The sequence below is a fragment of the Pelodiscus sinensis genome, chromosome 4 (genome assembly GCF_049634645.1).
Source record: "Pelodiscus sinensis isolate JC-2024 chromosome 4, ASM4963464v1, whole genome shotgun sequence".
In the NCBI taxonomy this organism is placed as follows: domain Eukaryota; kingdom Metazoa; phylum Chordata; order Testudines; family Trionychidae; genus Pelodiscus; species Pelodiscus sinensis.
In genome coordinates this window covers 130,882,666-130,898,428 of record NC_134714.1, presented here as the reverse complement: position 1 = coordinate 130,898,428, position 15,763 = coordinate 130,882,666, and the positions used below count along the sequence as shown (strand labels likewise).

The 15,763-nt window shown below is 49.2% G+C and overlaps 1 protein-coding gene and 1 long non-coding RNA gene across 7 annotated transcripts in view; one reads left to right on the top strand and one right to left on the bottom strand.

Annotated features, from left to right (window-relative positions):
• The window catches only part of LOC102452070 (integrin alpha-D-like), a 35,499-nt gene that overhangs the window by 9,763 nt on the left and 9,973 nt on the right, over window positions 1-15,763 (bottom strand). For 5 of the 6 annotated variants that reach the window (XM_075928892.1, XM_075928893.1, XM_075928890.1 and 2 more), the window contains 14 exons: window positions 8,363-8,477; window positions 8,111-8,214; window positions 7,837-7,901; window positions 7,105-7,219; window positions 6,729-6,859; window positions 6,370-6,515; window positions 6,123-6,273; window positions 4,999-5,134; window positions 4,308-4,381; window positions 3,686-3,815; window positions 2,021-2,169; window positions 1,135-1,275; window positions 612-830; window positions 346-476 (listed from right to left, as the gene is read on the bottom strand). In XM_075928892.1, the coding sequence (XP_075785007.1) occupies window positions 346-476; window positions 612-830; window positions 1,135-1,275; window positions 2,021-2,169; window positions 3,686-3,815; window positions 4,308-4,381; window positions 4,999-5,134; window positions 6,123-6,273; window positions 6,370-6,515; window positions 6,729-6,859; window positions 7,105-7,219; window positions 7,837-7,901; window positions 8,111-8,214; window positions 8,363-8,477 (1,807 nt within the window). Of the gene's footprint in view, window positions 1-345; window positions 477-611; window positions 831-1,134; window positions 1,276-2,020; window positions 2,170-3,685; window positions 3,816-4,307; window positions 4,382-4,998; window positions 5,135-6,122; window positions 6,274-6,369; window positions 6,516-6,728; window positions 6,860-7,104; window positions 7,220-7,516; window positions 7,794-7,836; window positions 7,902-8,110; window positions 8,215-8,362; window positions 8,478-15,763 lie in introns of those variants that run through there. The other variant, XM_075928895.1, reaches the window with a different exon arrangement.
• LOC142829386 (uncharacterized) lies at window positions 7,793-11,990 on the top strand. The gene is made up of 3 exons (XR_012903772.1): window positions 7,793-7,927; window positions 10,184-10,364; window positions 11,858-11,990. It is a non-coding gene; the product is annotated as an uncharacterized LOC142829386 (long non-coding RNA).

Here is a 15,763-nt window from a genome sequence, read left to right as displayed (position 1 = left end):
GAATATGCTTATTACAGAAGATTCTTTATCATTCAGAAACTAAGACTGTAGCTCATTTGTGTGAATACTTAAGCTACTTTAACTGTGTAACGAACTCCTACTTCTTTTTCTTAATTACTGAGTTTTAACTAGTCTGGTGCCGGATTGGCTACCAGCTTTGGCTTAGGCTTGAGATGTGAAATACAAGAGACTAGGGAGAATGACCATCCCTTAGGATGGGCAATAACCTGCGTTTTGTTGTGAATTTTGTTGTAAGGGGCCCCCCACCGCCCCGCACACACACACATCTCCTGGCGCTGTCTGAGATTGCCCAGTGGGGCAGGGCCAGGACACAGAGGGACTCACCTCAGCAGCAGGACCTGGCCTTGTGCTCCCACCGCGATGTCCGGCAGCCCATCCCCCGTCAGGTCTGTCCCGCCACTGACGGCCTGGCCAAAGTAGTGCAGCCTGCTGGGGAACTGCGCCCCCTCGATGCGCTGTGGGGCAGAGAGAGGTCAGGGGAGGGGAAGGGGTGGCTGTTTCATACTATGACACTAGGGGGCAGCAGTGGATAAGGGATGCAAACCTGGGGGCTATGGGATCATGGCATATGAGCATGGGCTGTGCCTCACCTGTGTGTACTGAGAACTGAGGCCTCCCTTTTCCCCATGGAAGATGTACAAGGCCCCGCTGTTGTCATTCTCCATGGGGGCCCCGATGGCCACGTCCGTCTGTCCGTCCCCGCTGATGTCCCCGATTTCAGACATGCTGGCCCCGAAGCGCCCCAGCGCCTGCCCCACCTGCCCCTGCAGGGTCTTGGTACAGATCAGCATCACCCCCTGCAGGCCCAGCTAAAGAGACACATGGGGAAAGGATCAGCACTGACTGGCTGGGGAGAGCGCCCCCTACAGAGATCCTTCCCTGCTCCCTGCTGCACAGCGCCCCCTAGTGCCACACAAGGGCATTGGGATCAGCACTGACCATGAGGAGAGAGCACCCCCTACAAAGCCCTCCCATCTTAGTGTCCCTGCAGCCCAACACCCCTTCACCTGGGCTAGATCATGGGAACATCTCTGTCTAGCAAGCCACTTAATGGGATCCTAGTCCCAAACCTGTCCAACTGCTCCATAAAACCCAGGTCTTCCCACCTCCTACCTGCTGGTTAATCAGGCAGACATGGACCTGTCCTCCATTCAGGGGTGTATAGTACATGGGGGCTCCAATCAGAACCAGATCTGTGTTCCCATCTCTGTTCAGGTCCACAGCGCACAGTGTACCCCCGAAATATGAGCCGATCTGGAGGGGCAGATAAGTCACCCCTCAATTTAGCCACCTTCTTCATCTTCTCCTGCTGGGACCCACCCCACCCTGCTGAGAGGAGAATTCAATCCCCATTCTTATCCCATCCTCAGCGTCACCCCCTCTTTACACACAGCAGGTGGCGCTCTTGCTGTCATTGTTCTGTCCTATTGAATGTATAATAGGCTGATAGATCTTGGAGAAATGCTGATTGTTCATTGAGGTTCAGTGCTTTTTAGCTGCCATATTTGTACAAGTAAAGTTTATTCATTGAGTCAACTTGCCTGAAGCCATCTTTCCAGCTCTATTTCCCTGAGCACACAGGCAGTTGTATGTGAGAGAGGTGCTTACTGCTAGCCAGGGTGCCATTATTTTAGCTACTGTGTTGCACACATTAAATGTTGGCCCTCTCTGTCTGTGTCACACATGAGTTGCATCTAACCAAACACAGAGCCTAGAAGACTATCAGCTCTTGAGGGGCAGGCGCTGTCTTTCCTGTCTCTCTTTGTATAGTGCTTCACAGAAAGGGGTCCAGTTCTGTAACTGGAACTGCTCCATGGTGTTCCTAGGAAGTACCTCACAGCAAATAAATAAATGATCGTCATCATGCTGAGTGTTAGCTGTGGTGCTCTGTCACAATGTCCCTCTGCCAATCACATTCCTCCATAGCTTACGTGTCTCTGACTCGGATAGTCACCTCCCTCTCTCTGTCCGCCCATCATGCCCTATACCCTCCCCTTACCTGCTTTCCCAACTCCTCTGCTTTCACCTCCCATCCTCTGCGCTTGGCGTCTTGCCCGAATAGGACAACTTTGCCAATGTGGTTGTAGCGAGGGGCCCCCACCACATAGCTGCGCCTCCCCTGGGATGTGATGACTTGAACTGAATAACCTGAAAGAGACAGAGACACAAAAGAGTAAACGGGGAGAAACAGGAAATTCCGGAACCTGGGGCCTCACGCAGCCCAAGAGCAGTATAAGGACTTGATCATGAGCCCAGCTGAGCCTGCATGTGGAGGATGTATTTGGAGTCCCCCTTTACTCCCTTTTGTGGGAGATCAGCATCGCCGAACCTTGCAAAGTGGGGCTTTAAACAACTAACAGCTCAAGGACAGAGTGTTAAGGCAGCAAAAGGGGCCACCACTGGCTGAGAGGGAATGAGACTCCCATGACATGCTCTGCAGCACAGCGCCTCCTCGTGGACCCCTGAGGTACTGGGGATAGCACTGACTGAGAAGAAACACCCCTACTGTGTTCGTGAAGCACAGTACCCCTAGTGTCCATGTTCTGCATGCCATCTGATTGATGGACTCCAAGCCCCAGATTTCAAGGTATCACTTCAGCTCAATAGGTCAGGAACGTACTGAACTGAGGTAGCAATGGATGCAGAGTGAAGACGCATAAATTCTTCTCTCTCAATGCTAGCAGTGTGGGTAATAAGCCCGAGGGAGCTGGAAGTTCTCACCGATAAGAGAATATCAGAGAGCACTGCCATTCCTGGAACCCGGTGAGCCCCGTCTCAGGGTTGGGATGCTGAAATCCCTAATTCCAACCAGTGTTCCCTGTAAGTTGATGTGTCTTCACTCTGCATCCATTGCTACCTCAGTTCAGTACGTTCCTGACCTATTGAGCTGAAGTGATACCTTGAAGTGATACCTTGGGCACGTGAGCGACTGCTCTGGAGGGATGCCAGTGCCGCCCAGACAATTAGCTGAGCACCCACAGCTGGGTTTCATGTTTCTGCTGGCGGTGCACATTCACACATACCTCGGTGCACGTAAAAAATTATTCCATGCATGGATGGAAAAGATTAGAGGGAACACTGGTTCCAACCCAGCCTGGGAAAAAGTGGTGAAAGATGGCACTCAATGTGAAAGACCCCACTGCCCGTTTCAGTGTACAGACGGCTCAGAACAGCAGGGCTTGGAAGGCCTGTGGACCAATGTGAGGGAGGAGGTATTACTGGAGGGGTTTGTTGCAGGACTCCAAATCAAACATGGATTCATGAATTCCAAGACCAGAAGGGACCACTGGTAACTTCTTGTCTGACCTTCTGTCTGGATTTATAAATTGCCAGTGATGGCGAATCCACAACTCTTGGTAAATTGTTCCACTGGTTAATGATCTAATCACCATTCCAAATTTTACAATTTATGGCCAGTCTGAATTTGTCTCACCTCAACTCCCAGCCATTCGACTTCTCTCTGCTAGATCAAAGAGCTCATGAGTAAAATTCTGTTCCAGTGTAGCTGCCTCTGTGGTGTGCCATGGGCATTGTTTATTCAGGGATCCCTCTCTTGGCACCGAGATGCAGCCACCTTCAGGGTGGGGCTCAGCAGCTTGGAAGTGAGCTGCTAGGCACACTGGGCCAGAGCAGTGCTGGCAGATTTCTTGCATGTTGCTCTTACCCAGGTAAGCACCATCCATGTCACCAGAGGTTCTAGATATGTTCATGAAGCTCGGCTCCCCGCGGCTCCCTTGTAGGTAAATCCCCCCGGACCAGTCATAGGCTCCCACCACTCCCAGCACAGCCCCATCCTAGACCAACATGGAGGGGATGGATTGCACAGAGCAGACAGCACAGCAAAATATAGCGAGAGAGAAAACATACCCAGGGTGAGCCACACACACGAACATGGCCCCTGCCCCCTGTGCTACATTCGGCCAGCGCTGACTGCCAAGGGGGAGTGTCCCTGCTGAACCCACACCCACTCCCTGCAGCGCAGCGCCCCCTAGTGCTGCATTGGGGCCTAGAGCCAGCACTGACTGCCAGGGAAAGCACCCCCTATTGAGCACTCATACTGCTCCCTGAAGCACAGCACCCCCTAGTGCTGCACTGGGCAACTGGAGACACCATTGAGTGCAAAACTGAAGCACCTGTTACCTTGTTTTGAACCACTAAGAGGTGGTCTCTCCCCTGCCTCCCCCTCCCCCCCAGAGCATTCAACCAATCAGATTCTATCTTGAAATATCTATGAGGGCCCAGAACATGGCAGCGAGGGACACACACTGGGGCCAGGTGTCTCTCACCGGGGACAGCAGGGAGCTGAATCCATCCTGCGACATCTCCAGCTGGAAGGAGCTGCCGCTCTGGGACTGGGTGCCTGGAGGGAAGAGACAGACAGATATGGGTGAGATCATCCCTTACGTCCTGTCCTCCCTCCCCCTTGGCAATGTTTCCTCTAATTTTTTCCATTCATGTGTGGAATATATTTTAGTGTGCGCACCAAGGCACATGTGGCTGTGCACCACCTGTTGAAACACACACTGCCTACTGTGGGTGCTCTGCTAATCAACAGGGCAGCATTAGAATTTCTTCTGGGGGGCCATGCAAGCACTCAGCTTACAAGGAACACCACTCCTTGGGCCAACGCAGAGCCCCTGAAGACCAAAGGCCCCATGTCTTGTTCCCTGGCCCTTTGAGCCAGCCACTCCCCTTCCCTGGGCCTGAATCAGAGCCCAAGACCCTAGAGGGGAAAGGTCCCATGTCTCATTCCTTGCTGAGCCAGCCAGTTTCACCAGTCAGTGCACGAGTTCATTTGGTCCCTCAACAGGAACAGTCAGAGTTGCTAGCACTTCACCCTGGAATGTACCCCTTAGATGGACAGCTCCTGGGTCTCTGTGCCATATGGAATCCCAGCAGCTCCCTGGCCCATCTCTACCCTAGGAACCTGTTTGCACAGCCCCAGGATGAGCAAAGTGCTTCTCCCTGGTCCAGTACCTTCGATGGCAAAGATCTTCTCCTGAAGCGTGTTCTGGATGCCCCGGAGGGCATCAAAGTCATTCACCTGGAAGATGTGTTCTTCTCGGGGTGCAGAGGCGATCTCACGTAGCTCCTTCCACCCACTACTTCCAACCTTTATGGGGCAAAGGTGCGAGGGAGACCAGGGAACAGAGCAACATAAAAATGGCCAGACTGGGTCAGACCAATGGTTCATCTACCTCAGTGCCCTGTATTCTAGCAGAAGCCATTGCCAGATGCTTCAGAGGGAATCAAAAGTGATCCATCCCCTCTTGTCCCACCCCAAATTCTGGCAGGCAGAGGCTTGTGGACACTCAGAGCATGGGAGAGCATCCTTGACCTTCTTGGCTAACAGCTTTTAAGGAACCTATCCTCTATGAAGTTCTCATACTTTGTAGAGCCCAGTTATACTTTGGGCCTTGACAACATCCCCCAGCCAGGAGTTCCACAGGTTGACTGGGGTGTGAAGTAGTATTTCCATTTGTTTCTTTTTAACCTGCTCTCTATTCAGTGTTAGAATATTGTGAAATTTAAGATTTAAATATCTGAAACTGTGAAATTCAACATTTTTAAAATGCTATGACAGTGACATTTACAAAAATGGACCATGATTTGGGTAGGGTCCTATTCATAATGGGAAACCAGTTGTGGCAGAATTGCCAAGCTGTTTTTAGGACCTCGACTCACTGCCATCTTCCACAGCTAGTCTGTCCATAATAGATAGACCCTGCAGCTCCTGGCACATAAATCCAAGTACAAATGGTGTCTGCCTGGCTGAATATAGTATTCAACGGGGCAGATGAACACAGAAACTTACATGGATGGCAGACCATGTATATTCCCATGAGTTATACTTAAATAAGAATTTAAACTAATGAGGAAAATGCTGTAATGATTAGTGAAGACCATCTCCAGCAATAGATGGTGCTGTATCTTTCTCTTTGTGTTAACTTGTTGCCTAGTATGCAGGTTTGTTGTTAGATCTGACCTGGGTGAGTAAGGTGGAAGTTTAGCCTTGTCTGTGTGAGCTGGAGTTGGTATGTGCTGCGTCCCAGCAAATATCTGTGAGTGTGAAGGTGAGCATAAGGATAGCTAGATCTCACCCCAATGGCGTAGCGGATGATCCCAGCTTTCTCTGCCTCTGGAATCACAGCTGAGTAGCCAAGCCACTCATTTTTCATACCATCTGTTACCACAATGAGAATCTTGGCTGCTGCCTTCCGGGATCCTTTCCTGGAGACGAACAGCTCCCTCCTGGAAATGGAGCACCGGCTGGGGAGTTAGTTCTTTCAACCTCCAGGTCTGTGGGGTGGGAGGGGAAGTGCTTGTGGGGAAAGAGAAAGAACTTACACCACTTTCAGTATGGCAGTGGCTGTGTAGGTGTCTTCTCCAAGCTGTTGAACCTGATGGATGAGTGAATCTATGTCACGCGCACTCTTGAACTGGTTGAAGTTAAAGTGCTCCTTGAAAGTGCTGGAGAACTGTGTGAGGGCAAACTGGCAGACAAGAGGGGCAAAGGGTAGGCTGGCGTAAGAATGGGCCAGAATAGCAGAGACACTGGGTTATTGGGAATCAACACAAATGTGAAGGGAAAGGGCCCCATAGGAGCTGCCGCCCCACCGCCGCCAGTCCCTCTGGCACTGCCCCACCTGCCAGAGGCAGGGGAGATCAGTGGCTCAAAGGGCCCAGAATTAGTGGTTGCTAGTTACCAGCGTGTCAGTGCCATGGAAACGCTTTATGACCTCGGTGATAAACGTCTTCATCCTTTCGAAGTCATTGGAAAAGATGCTGCCCGAGCCGTCAATGAGGAACACAATGTCTGTGAGCTGCTTGGGGCACTCTGGAGAGTGTGAGGAGGGGAGGGTGTTACACAGAAATGTTAAGATATATGGGCCAAGAGACACCAAACAGCAGCAAAACTGCCAAGACATCTGCGTGCCCATCTTGCCTGCTATCCCACGCCCTCCCTGCTGTCCCAGATCAGACCAAGAGACAATTTAGCCTCATTCCTCCTCCTCTCCCACAGCCCTCCCCCTTTCCCCTCCCCCCCCCATGTCCTCTGGATTCCAGTTCCCCACCCCTCACCTGGCTGTGTGTCCGGGATGCGCTGGAGCTGCCGGAGGTTCTGGTCCAGGAGGAAGCAGTAGCCATTGAGGTGCATGTTCTCCCCGCAGGCCCGGTGCACCGTGGGGCCGCAGGCCTGGAGCATGAGAGAGGGACGAGGTCCATGAGCTGTCCAGTGCCCGTGGGCCAGGGGGCCTGTGCCCCCCCATGGGCATAGAGGGACAGCTCCCTCCAGGACTCCCATAGGGCAGAAATCAGGACCCAACACTTGACTCTCAGAGTGCATAGTGGAATGGCATAGGGACACCACCTGGTTACTAGGCTCCCTGCTGTGGCAGCGCATGACTGTTGCCATGGCTACATCAACCAGTTATAATTCTCCCTGCTATGGCAGCACACAATCACTGTTGCCATGGTGACATGACCTACTCACCTCCATTCCTTACAGCATCATGGCAGAGTCTCTATCTCCATGGCAATGTCAGCTGCTCACCATGTTCACTAATAAGTCCAGTCACTATTGCCACAAAGATATCACCCAGTGACAACGTTTCCCCACTACAGCATTACACAATGCTGCTAGTTACTGGAGTTATCAATACCCGACCCCAGAATGATGTCGCAATCACAATGATGTCACCCAATCATGAACTCTTCCCAGGTGTCCTGGTCACACTGCCAGCCACGAGGCATTGCCAGGGAGAGAGTGTCAGACCCCAGTCCCAACCCTGGCTCCCCATTTGTGGTACCTACCAGGAGCTGGGAGCTCCAGGCAGCCAGAGACATGCCAAGGGACATGCTCACAGCATCAGAGGGCCCTGAAAAGGGAGAGATGCACACCAAGGTGAGCAAATAAATCTCACTTTAACTCAGGTATCCTGACTCTTGGCCCTGCCCCCTCTCCACTTCAGCCCACTAGATCTCGCTCCTCTCATAGCACTGGAGATAGAATCTAGGAATCCTGATCTCAGATCCTCCTCCCCCCCCCCCATGTTGCCCCACCATGCCCCACAGTGCAGGGCCCTACTCTGGATGGGGATCTCCTGGCAGTGTCTGGAGCCCACGTTACACTTGTAGACTTTGCCAGTTTCATTCACGTTTCCCATCTGAAGCGGGGCCCCAACAAGCAGCCTGCAGGGAGAAAACAGAGGAGGGCAAAGGGGACATCTCATTATTCCCAGGGGCCATGGCCCAGATAGGGCAGCCCAGCCAGACTGACCCCTCGGGGTGGGCACGAAACACAGAAATGTAGGGCCCTGAGCCCATGATTGACCCTTACCCCCCAGCGCTGGCACTCCCGAACTGCACCACGCTCTGCCCGAACCCCGCAGCTGCCTTCTTGAAGGGGATGGGTTCCTCCATGTCCATGCTGAATCCACAGCTGAGGGTCAGCACTGCAGGGGTTAAACACCCACTAATTAGAGCTTCCCCCATGCAGAGCAGGGCCAATGGTGGGTCTGAGGGAAAAGCCTCTCCTCTGTGTGGGTTTGACTCCCACACTCCTTGCTTTAAACCACTAGACCCCATTCTCTTCCCAAAGCTGTTATAGACTCCCAGCATTCTCCCTGTCCCTTGCAGCTCATTTAAACTTCCCTCACATTTGGTCTAAAGGGCCGTGATAGGCAAAACATTCCATGCAAATCAGGCCTCACCACTGCTAAGAGATTGTGTCACATTTATCAAGGTTGATTTTTAGCACCCGATTTTGTTAAGTCGAAGGTGCCTCACTGCCTGCAAGTGTTCGACGTAGAGCGTCCCCCATGAGGTGGCTACTGTCGACTTTGACAGCAATGCACTGTGGGTAGCTATCCTACAGCTCCTACCACCTCTTGGGATTTTGGGTTAGATTTTTCCTGACGGGAAAGCAGCAGGTGGTTCTGGGTACATGTTGGCAGCATCCCATAATGAACTTGTCTCCTCCCTCTGCCCCTCCTCGGAAGCAATGGCAAACAATCTTTTCACACCTTTTTTTGCATGGTTCTTCATGCAGACACTGTAGCAGGGAAGGCATGGACTCTGTTCTGCAGCAAGGTGCTAAGACGTTCATAGTGAACATTTCATGCCTTTATTTTGCAGCATGTCCAGAGTCTAGCCAGGGCCCATCAAAGCAAGGAAAACTGTGTGAAGGCCATAAACAGACCCCTGTATGGAGCGCTCGAGCAGAGTAATTGGCAGATGCTGCCAACAGTCAATCCTCTTGACCCAGTGGAACTTCGGTTCTGGTGCCATGACACCGGCACAGACTGGTGGGATTGCATAGTTATGCAGCTATGGGACAATCAGCAGTGGCAGCAAAACTTTTGCATGCTGTGGCCAGACGGCCCGCCTCCATCACATCCATCTTATTTGCCTTCCTAAAGCATACAGGACAGAAAAGGAGCAATAAAATCAGCATAGTCTATGCTGGCTCATCTGATCCTGAGAAGCTGAAACATAGATATGAGGAGAGATCAGGATATGTGAGACTGCCACCGGCTGGCACCTATGTTGATTCGAACACACACACAGTCCCTAAAAAAGGAATTTCCCACTGAAAAAAGAATCCCCAGTAATTCCAATTTAGTTATCTCTCTTACAAGTGTAAATTAAGTTCACAACTCCCTTGTAAGAACTGGTCTCACAAAAGACAGACCAGCCCCATTTGGCATGACAGATAAGAAAGAAAAATACGTAACCCCATGAGTATAAAAGATAGGTCCAGCACACACTCACTTTGAGTGTCATTCTACCCTCTACCTGCTGGTCGGGTTAGGTGTTTGACCTCCCGAGGTTCTATGGGGACGCCCACCTCGTATTTTCGACTTTCCTAGGAATTGAGGGACCGGCCCTGGCCTGACATGCTGAAGTCGAGAGGCACAGAAGGGGGTAAAAATTGTACCTGGATGTGGTCCTCTGTCTTAAGTGTACACATAGAAAGAGTAAGCTGTTACTTGGTACCATTATTTCTATTTTTTTTCTATCTTTATCTTCTTTGTAACCATTTTTAAGATCTATATTTTGCTAGTAGTTAAGAAATAGAACAATAGCCATTGCAACCATATAATTTATAAGCTTCTTTAATAAACCTGTAACTGTTTAAGCTTTAACCTGACTCCTTCAGTTGCTGTAACAGAACCAAGCACAATTTAAAAGAACTTCAGCCGGTCTTAAGGAACAAATATAGGGAGCCCTAATCGTCGGCTGACACATGCATTAGCCAATGTTCGTGGAATTTTGAGACTTGCTTTCCCTGGCCTGAAGCACAAGAACATCAGAATGATACCTGCTCTGACAGCTGAGAAGTGAGTGGCAATAGCCCTGTGGAAGTTTGCAATGCCAGACAGCTACTAGACAGTTGGTAATCAAATTGGAGTGGGTCAATTCACAGGGCAGGTGTGTAGAGGGAGGAGTTAGGAGGGGGGATGAGAAGGGGTAGCTCACATGATCAGAGTGGGGCTATTGGAGGAGTGGGAACAGGGGAAGAGAAGGGCTGGTGGATGGGGGCAGGTCTTAGGAAGACTGAGGGCAGTAAGAAGGGCAGGAGTCAGAACAGCAGAGGAGGGTGAGGGGTTGGGAGGCAGCAGGCACCAGGGGAGATGATGGAGCAAGGGGAGGAGACATGGCAGCAGAGGGGAAAGGTAGAGGTTTATAAGATATTTATTAATAACTTGGATGCCACAGTGGCACATCCAAATAAGCCACATGAACTCAGTACAGGTGCACAAAGCAAAATTCATTCTGCTCATGGGAGGAAACTCTTAGAGGGAACACTTCCCCCAGCCTCTCTGCCTCCGAGTTAATGTCACACTCATTGGGTTAATGCAATTGCAGGATAGTTGCATGAAGTGGGTTTGGTGGGGGCCAAACTAATCCCTATGACTGTGTCTAGACTGGCCAGTTTTTCCGGAAAATCAGCCACTTTTCCAGAAAAACTTGCCAGCTGTCTACACTGACCGCTTGAATTTCCACAAAAGCACTGACTTCCTACTGTAAGAAATCAGTGCTACTTGCGGAAATACTATTCTGCTCCTGTTCAGGCAAAAGTCCCTTTTGCGCAAAGCTTTTGCACACAAGGGCCAGTGTATACAGCTCAGATTTGTTTTCCGCAAAAAAGCCCCACTCGCAAAAATGGCGATCAGGGCTTTTTTGCGGAAAAGTGCGTCTAGATTGGCATGGATGCTTTTCCACAAAAGGTGCTTTTGCGGAAAAGCGTCCGTGCCAATCTAGATGCTCTGTTCCAAAAATGCTTTTAACGGAAAACTTTTCCGTTAAAAGCATTTCCGGAAAATCATGACAATCTAGATGCAGCCTATTGGTAGGAGGATGGTGGGAAAAGTCCTTAGAGGGGGATCACATGACACCTTTTACTTCTGGTCGTGTCCATCTTGCCCCGAGCGTGTTACCTCCAGAAATGTGGCTAATGGGAGTCAGGGGGTGTGGCTAATGGGGGTCAGGGATGTGGTTAACAGGGGTTAGGATTGTGCCTAATGGGGGTCAAAGTACATTTTTAAAAAATTATTTGGGTGCACACCCAATGAAATGTGCTGCACACACCTATGTCTATGACACAATGGGGCTCTCTAACAGCAGTGGGGCAATAGATGGAACACACATCCCTATCTTGACACCCAACCATCTCGCAAAGGAATACATAAACCGCGAGGGGCACTTCTTGAAGGTGTGGCAGGGCCATTTTGCTGACATCTACATGGGATGGTCAAGAAAGGTGCATGATGCAAACATCTTTAGGAACTCCAGTGTCTCAGAAAGCTGCAAGATTAAACTTTCTTCCCAGGTCAGAAACTTAACACTGGAGGTGTTGAAATTGAAATAGGGATCCTTGAAGACCCAGCCTACCCCTTGCTCCCGGGGCTCACAAAGCCGTACACAGGCCGCCTGGACTACAGTAAGGAGCAGTTCAATTACAGGTTGAGAAAGTGCAGAATGGTGCTGGAAGTGCTTTTGGATATTTAAAAGGAAGGTTCTGCAGTCTACTGACTAGATTAGACCTCAGGGAAAGCCACATTCCCATTATTGTGGCAGCCTGTTGTGTGCACCATAATATCTATGAACATAAGGGGGAAAATTTTGTGTCGGGTGCGGGAGGGAACACGACAAAGAGCACCTAGCCCCTAATTATGAGCAGCTGGACACCAGGGCAATAATAAGAGCACATCGAGGGGTACTGCAAATCTGGGAGGCTTTGAAAAACAGTTTTGTGAATGGCCAGATAGCAATATAACAGTCTAGTTGCGCTTAACGAGATACCCCCGCATTAAGTGTGCTTGCGCATAAACCCTGTAACTTTCTCCCCACTCATGCAATATAAACAATAAAGATACTGTTGTTGAGAAATCATGGGGGTTTATGTAAGGAACACAAGGAAGCAGGGACAGAAAAGGAGATCAGGCAGCAGCTTTAGGGGAAGACGGGAAGGGAAAGTGGCATATCACAATCTCCCTGTGCAGCAATCACACAGGTATAAGGCTGCCCTTGAATTCCCCCACCTATCCCCCACCACCGTTTTCTAAGACATCTGGGAGGGGAGGCTATGGAGTGTGATGAGGCGGGAATGTGGTTCAACATGGCCAGAGGGGGACTCTGAGCATCTGACTCACCTGTGATTCTACCAGGCACATCATGAGATGTGTTCCTGTGTCTTCACTGTGCGTTCCCTGCACACTTTCCCGTCCTCACCCTGTAGCCAGACATGAACCCCATCTTGGTTTCTGCCCCCCCCCCCCACCCAGAGAGCAAGAGAAAGGCAGTCAGCCTTTGATGCCCTGGGAACGCAGGTGTGCTGCCTGTCCCTGACTCTACCATAAACAGAAACCAGACAGTAAATGGGCTAGCTGATGACCCGGGGCCTCCCGTCGCCCTGATGGCTAGTATCAGTAATTGACACGCCTGCACTGTCTCAGGAGAGGAATCTTTGCCCATCACATACCAGAGGTGCCCATTGTCTGCATTTTCCCCAGGTGTGAATTATGCTTTGCACCTTTCGTGGGAAACTTGGTGTTCAAAGCCATTTTTCCTAATTGGCCACTTGAGACCAGGAAGAAGCCCATGTGACCCACGGGGTATAAAGAGGGGTTTAGTAGCCCACCCCATTTGAGCTCCAATCACCTATACCTGCTGGCAGGTATTGATTGTCTCCCGAGGTCTGTGGGACACCCAACCTCGCCCTACTTCTTCCCGAGGGATTGAGAGAAAGACGCTGGCCACGCCAAGTCTGGAACGCAGGGGTGAGAATATATACCTGCTAGGTGTCTATTTTGCATGCATTTAATAAGAGCTCAGAGAATCAAAAGGGTTTTATGGTACCTGTAAGTGACTTCTTAGTGTAATTTCTGTCCTGTCCTTTGTAGTGACTGTGTTATCTGTAACACAGTAGTAGCATTTAACAGCTAAGTTTATCCTGTAACAATAAAATAGTAACTGTTTAAGCTTTAACCTGACTCCTTCAGTTGCTGTAACAGAACCAAGCACAATTTAAAAAGAACTTCAGCCGGTCATAAGGGACAGATATAGGGAGAGCTTGGGCATTTTGGATTGTGTCACTCCCAGGTGACAGATCCGTTGGGGCATCTCTCAGCCTCCCCAGGCTGCCCGCTGCGAAGGAATTTTGTATTCTAGCAGCTAAAATCTGAGGCGTTATAAGCTCTCCCTGTAAACTTGTTGGGGCGCCCGTCAACCTCCTCCAGGTTGCCCGCTGCAAGGGACCCCAGTCTCAGCAGTTGAAGTCTCGGGTGTATAACACACACACACCACCCTCCCCTGACCATTTCAGCTGACAGAATTGGCGTAGTCAGAAGGATTGTGCTACTGGTTCACATACAGCAACATGAAGCTGTCATGATAGACGTGGATTTTAGTGGTATAGAAAAAGGGTTTGCCCAGGAAGGTTGGGGCAACCCAAAATTTGATAGAGAAATGTTAGAAAAGGATTGGGGAAATCCTGAGGAGTTGTGGGTGCAGTTCTGTAAATATAGAACTGCCTGCAAGTTAAGGAATGGGACAAAGCCTGAGTCTGTGGAAAGGAGCCACTTTCCATTTAGCAAGAAAAACAGGATCAGGCCCAGACAAGCAGGCAGAAATGGAAAACAGGATCAGGCCCAGACAAGCAGGCAGGTAACAGATAGATTGAAGGCCTTGTGGTAGAACTAAGAAAAAGGCTGTAAGTACTGGAAATCTAAATCCTTAAAACAATACTTACAAGAGTAATATCTGAAACAAGGCCAGTTTTTTTTATTTTTAGAGATAAGAAAGTTTTAAGAAGAAAACCCACAGAGAATTTAACTCTACAGAGAATAGAGAGAATTGAGCATTTGTGCAAATGCTAAAATGGTGTAGATAGAAAATTGTGGTTTCTTTGCAGCCATTCTGAAGGAAAAATGGGCCCTTTTTCCAAAGGAATGTCTGTAAATAATCCAGGCAAATTTGACTCAAATCTGTACATTTGATTAGAGAGACTGCTAAAAGAACTCTATAGGGAGGGGTTCTATTAGAACTTAACTACCCCAATGAATAAAAGGGGAATATAATTGTTGTACAGCTATGTAGAAATAGTGTAAGAAAGGTTCAGAGAGAATGTATGTGTATCTGTGTGTAGATATCTATATCTATATCTCTATATAGAGAAATATATGGATCTCTCTCTCTCTCTCTCTCTCTCTCTCTCTCTATATATATATATATATATATATATATATATAAAATATGTGTAAATAAATGAAGTTTTCAAGGTCCAGTAATCTTGTTTGTAGGTTTAAAATGAATTGGTTTGGTTTACTTTCAGTAAGACCATTTCAGTCCAAGTTGTTTAATGAAGGTACAGGAAAACTGTAAGCATAAAGAAAGAGTTACACTCTATGCAAAGTTTAATGTGGCTAAGTAGTGTTGTAAACAAAGATTGCACATTTTTCTATGACATGCCATGTATACTGTAGAATGGGTAAAAACTGCAAACAAATTAAAATGCTGTGAAGACTCCAGGAGCCACAACAGGTTGTGATTTCCTTTGTGATGTAAATGCCCTAGCTGGCAGCACAAAGAAACTTTGCAGGTAATAGCTAAGTTTGATCAGCAAACTACCTGAGATCAGAAAGTTCAAATTGTAGCCCTCCAAAAAGAAAGAAAGAAAAAAAAAAGGAGGTATTGATATTGCTATTTTAGTCCCAATAAGAGGTTGGGTATACTAGAAAATGTTTAAATGTAAGCAATCTTTTAAGAAGGCTCCCAGAGAGAAGACTGAGAAATTGGCATTTGTAAAAGATGTTACCCCTTTTGAACAAAATCTTGCAAAGGTTCGGGCACACATACACACACACCACTCACTGCCCTGACTGTCGGTTGGCAGAATTGGGGCGCCCGTCAACCTCCTCCAGGTTGCCCGCTGCAAGGGACCCCGGTCTCAGCAGTTGAAGTCTCGGGTGTATAACATACACACACACAACCCTCTCCTGACCATTTCAGCTGACACACCCTCCACTCAAATCTCCTGTAGCAGCATCTCTTCTACTCATTTAGTTGTGCCCTCTCCATGCAGGTATATTGAGTTAGCTCATTGAACACGTCATCTTGATTACATTGTTGCCTTCACATCTACCTGAGCCAAACAGCTAGAGGAAATGGGGAAGTGAGCAGCAGGCTCACTGTTGTACTCACTGTAACAAATGTTGAAGGGCAGACTTTGCAGGAG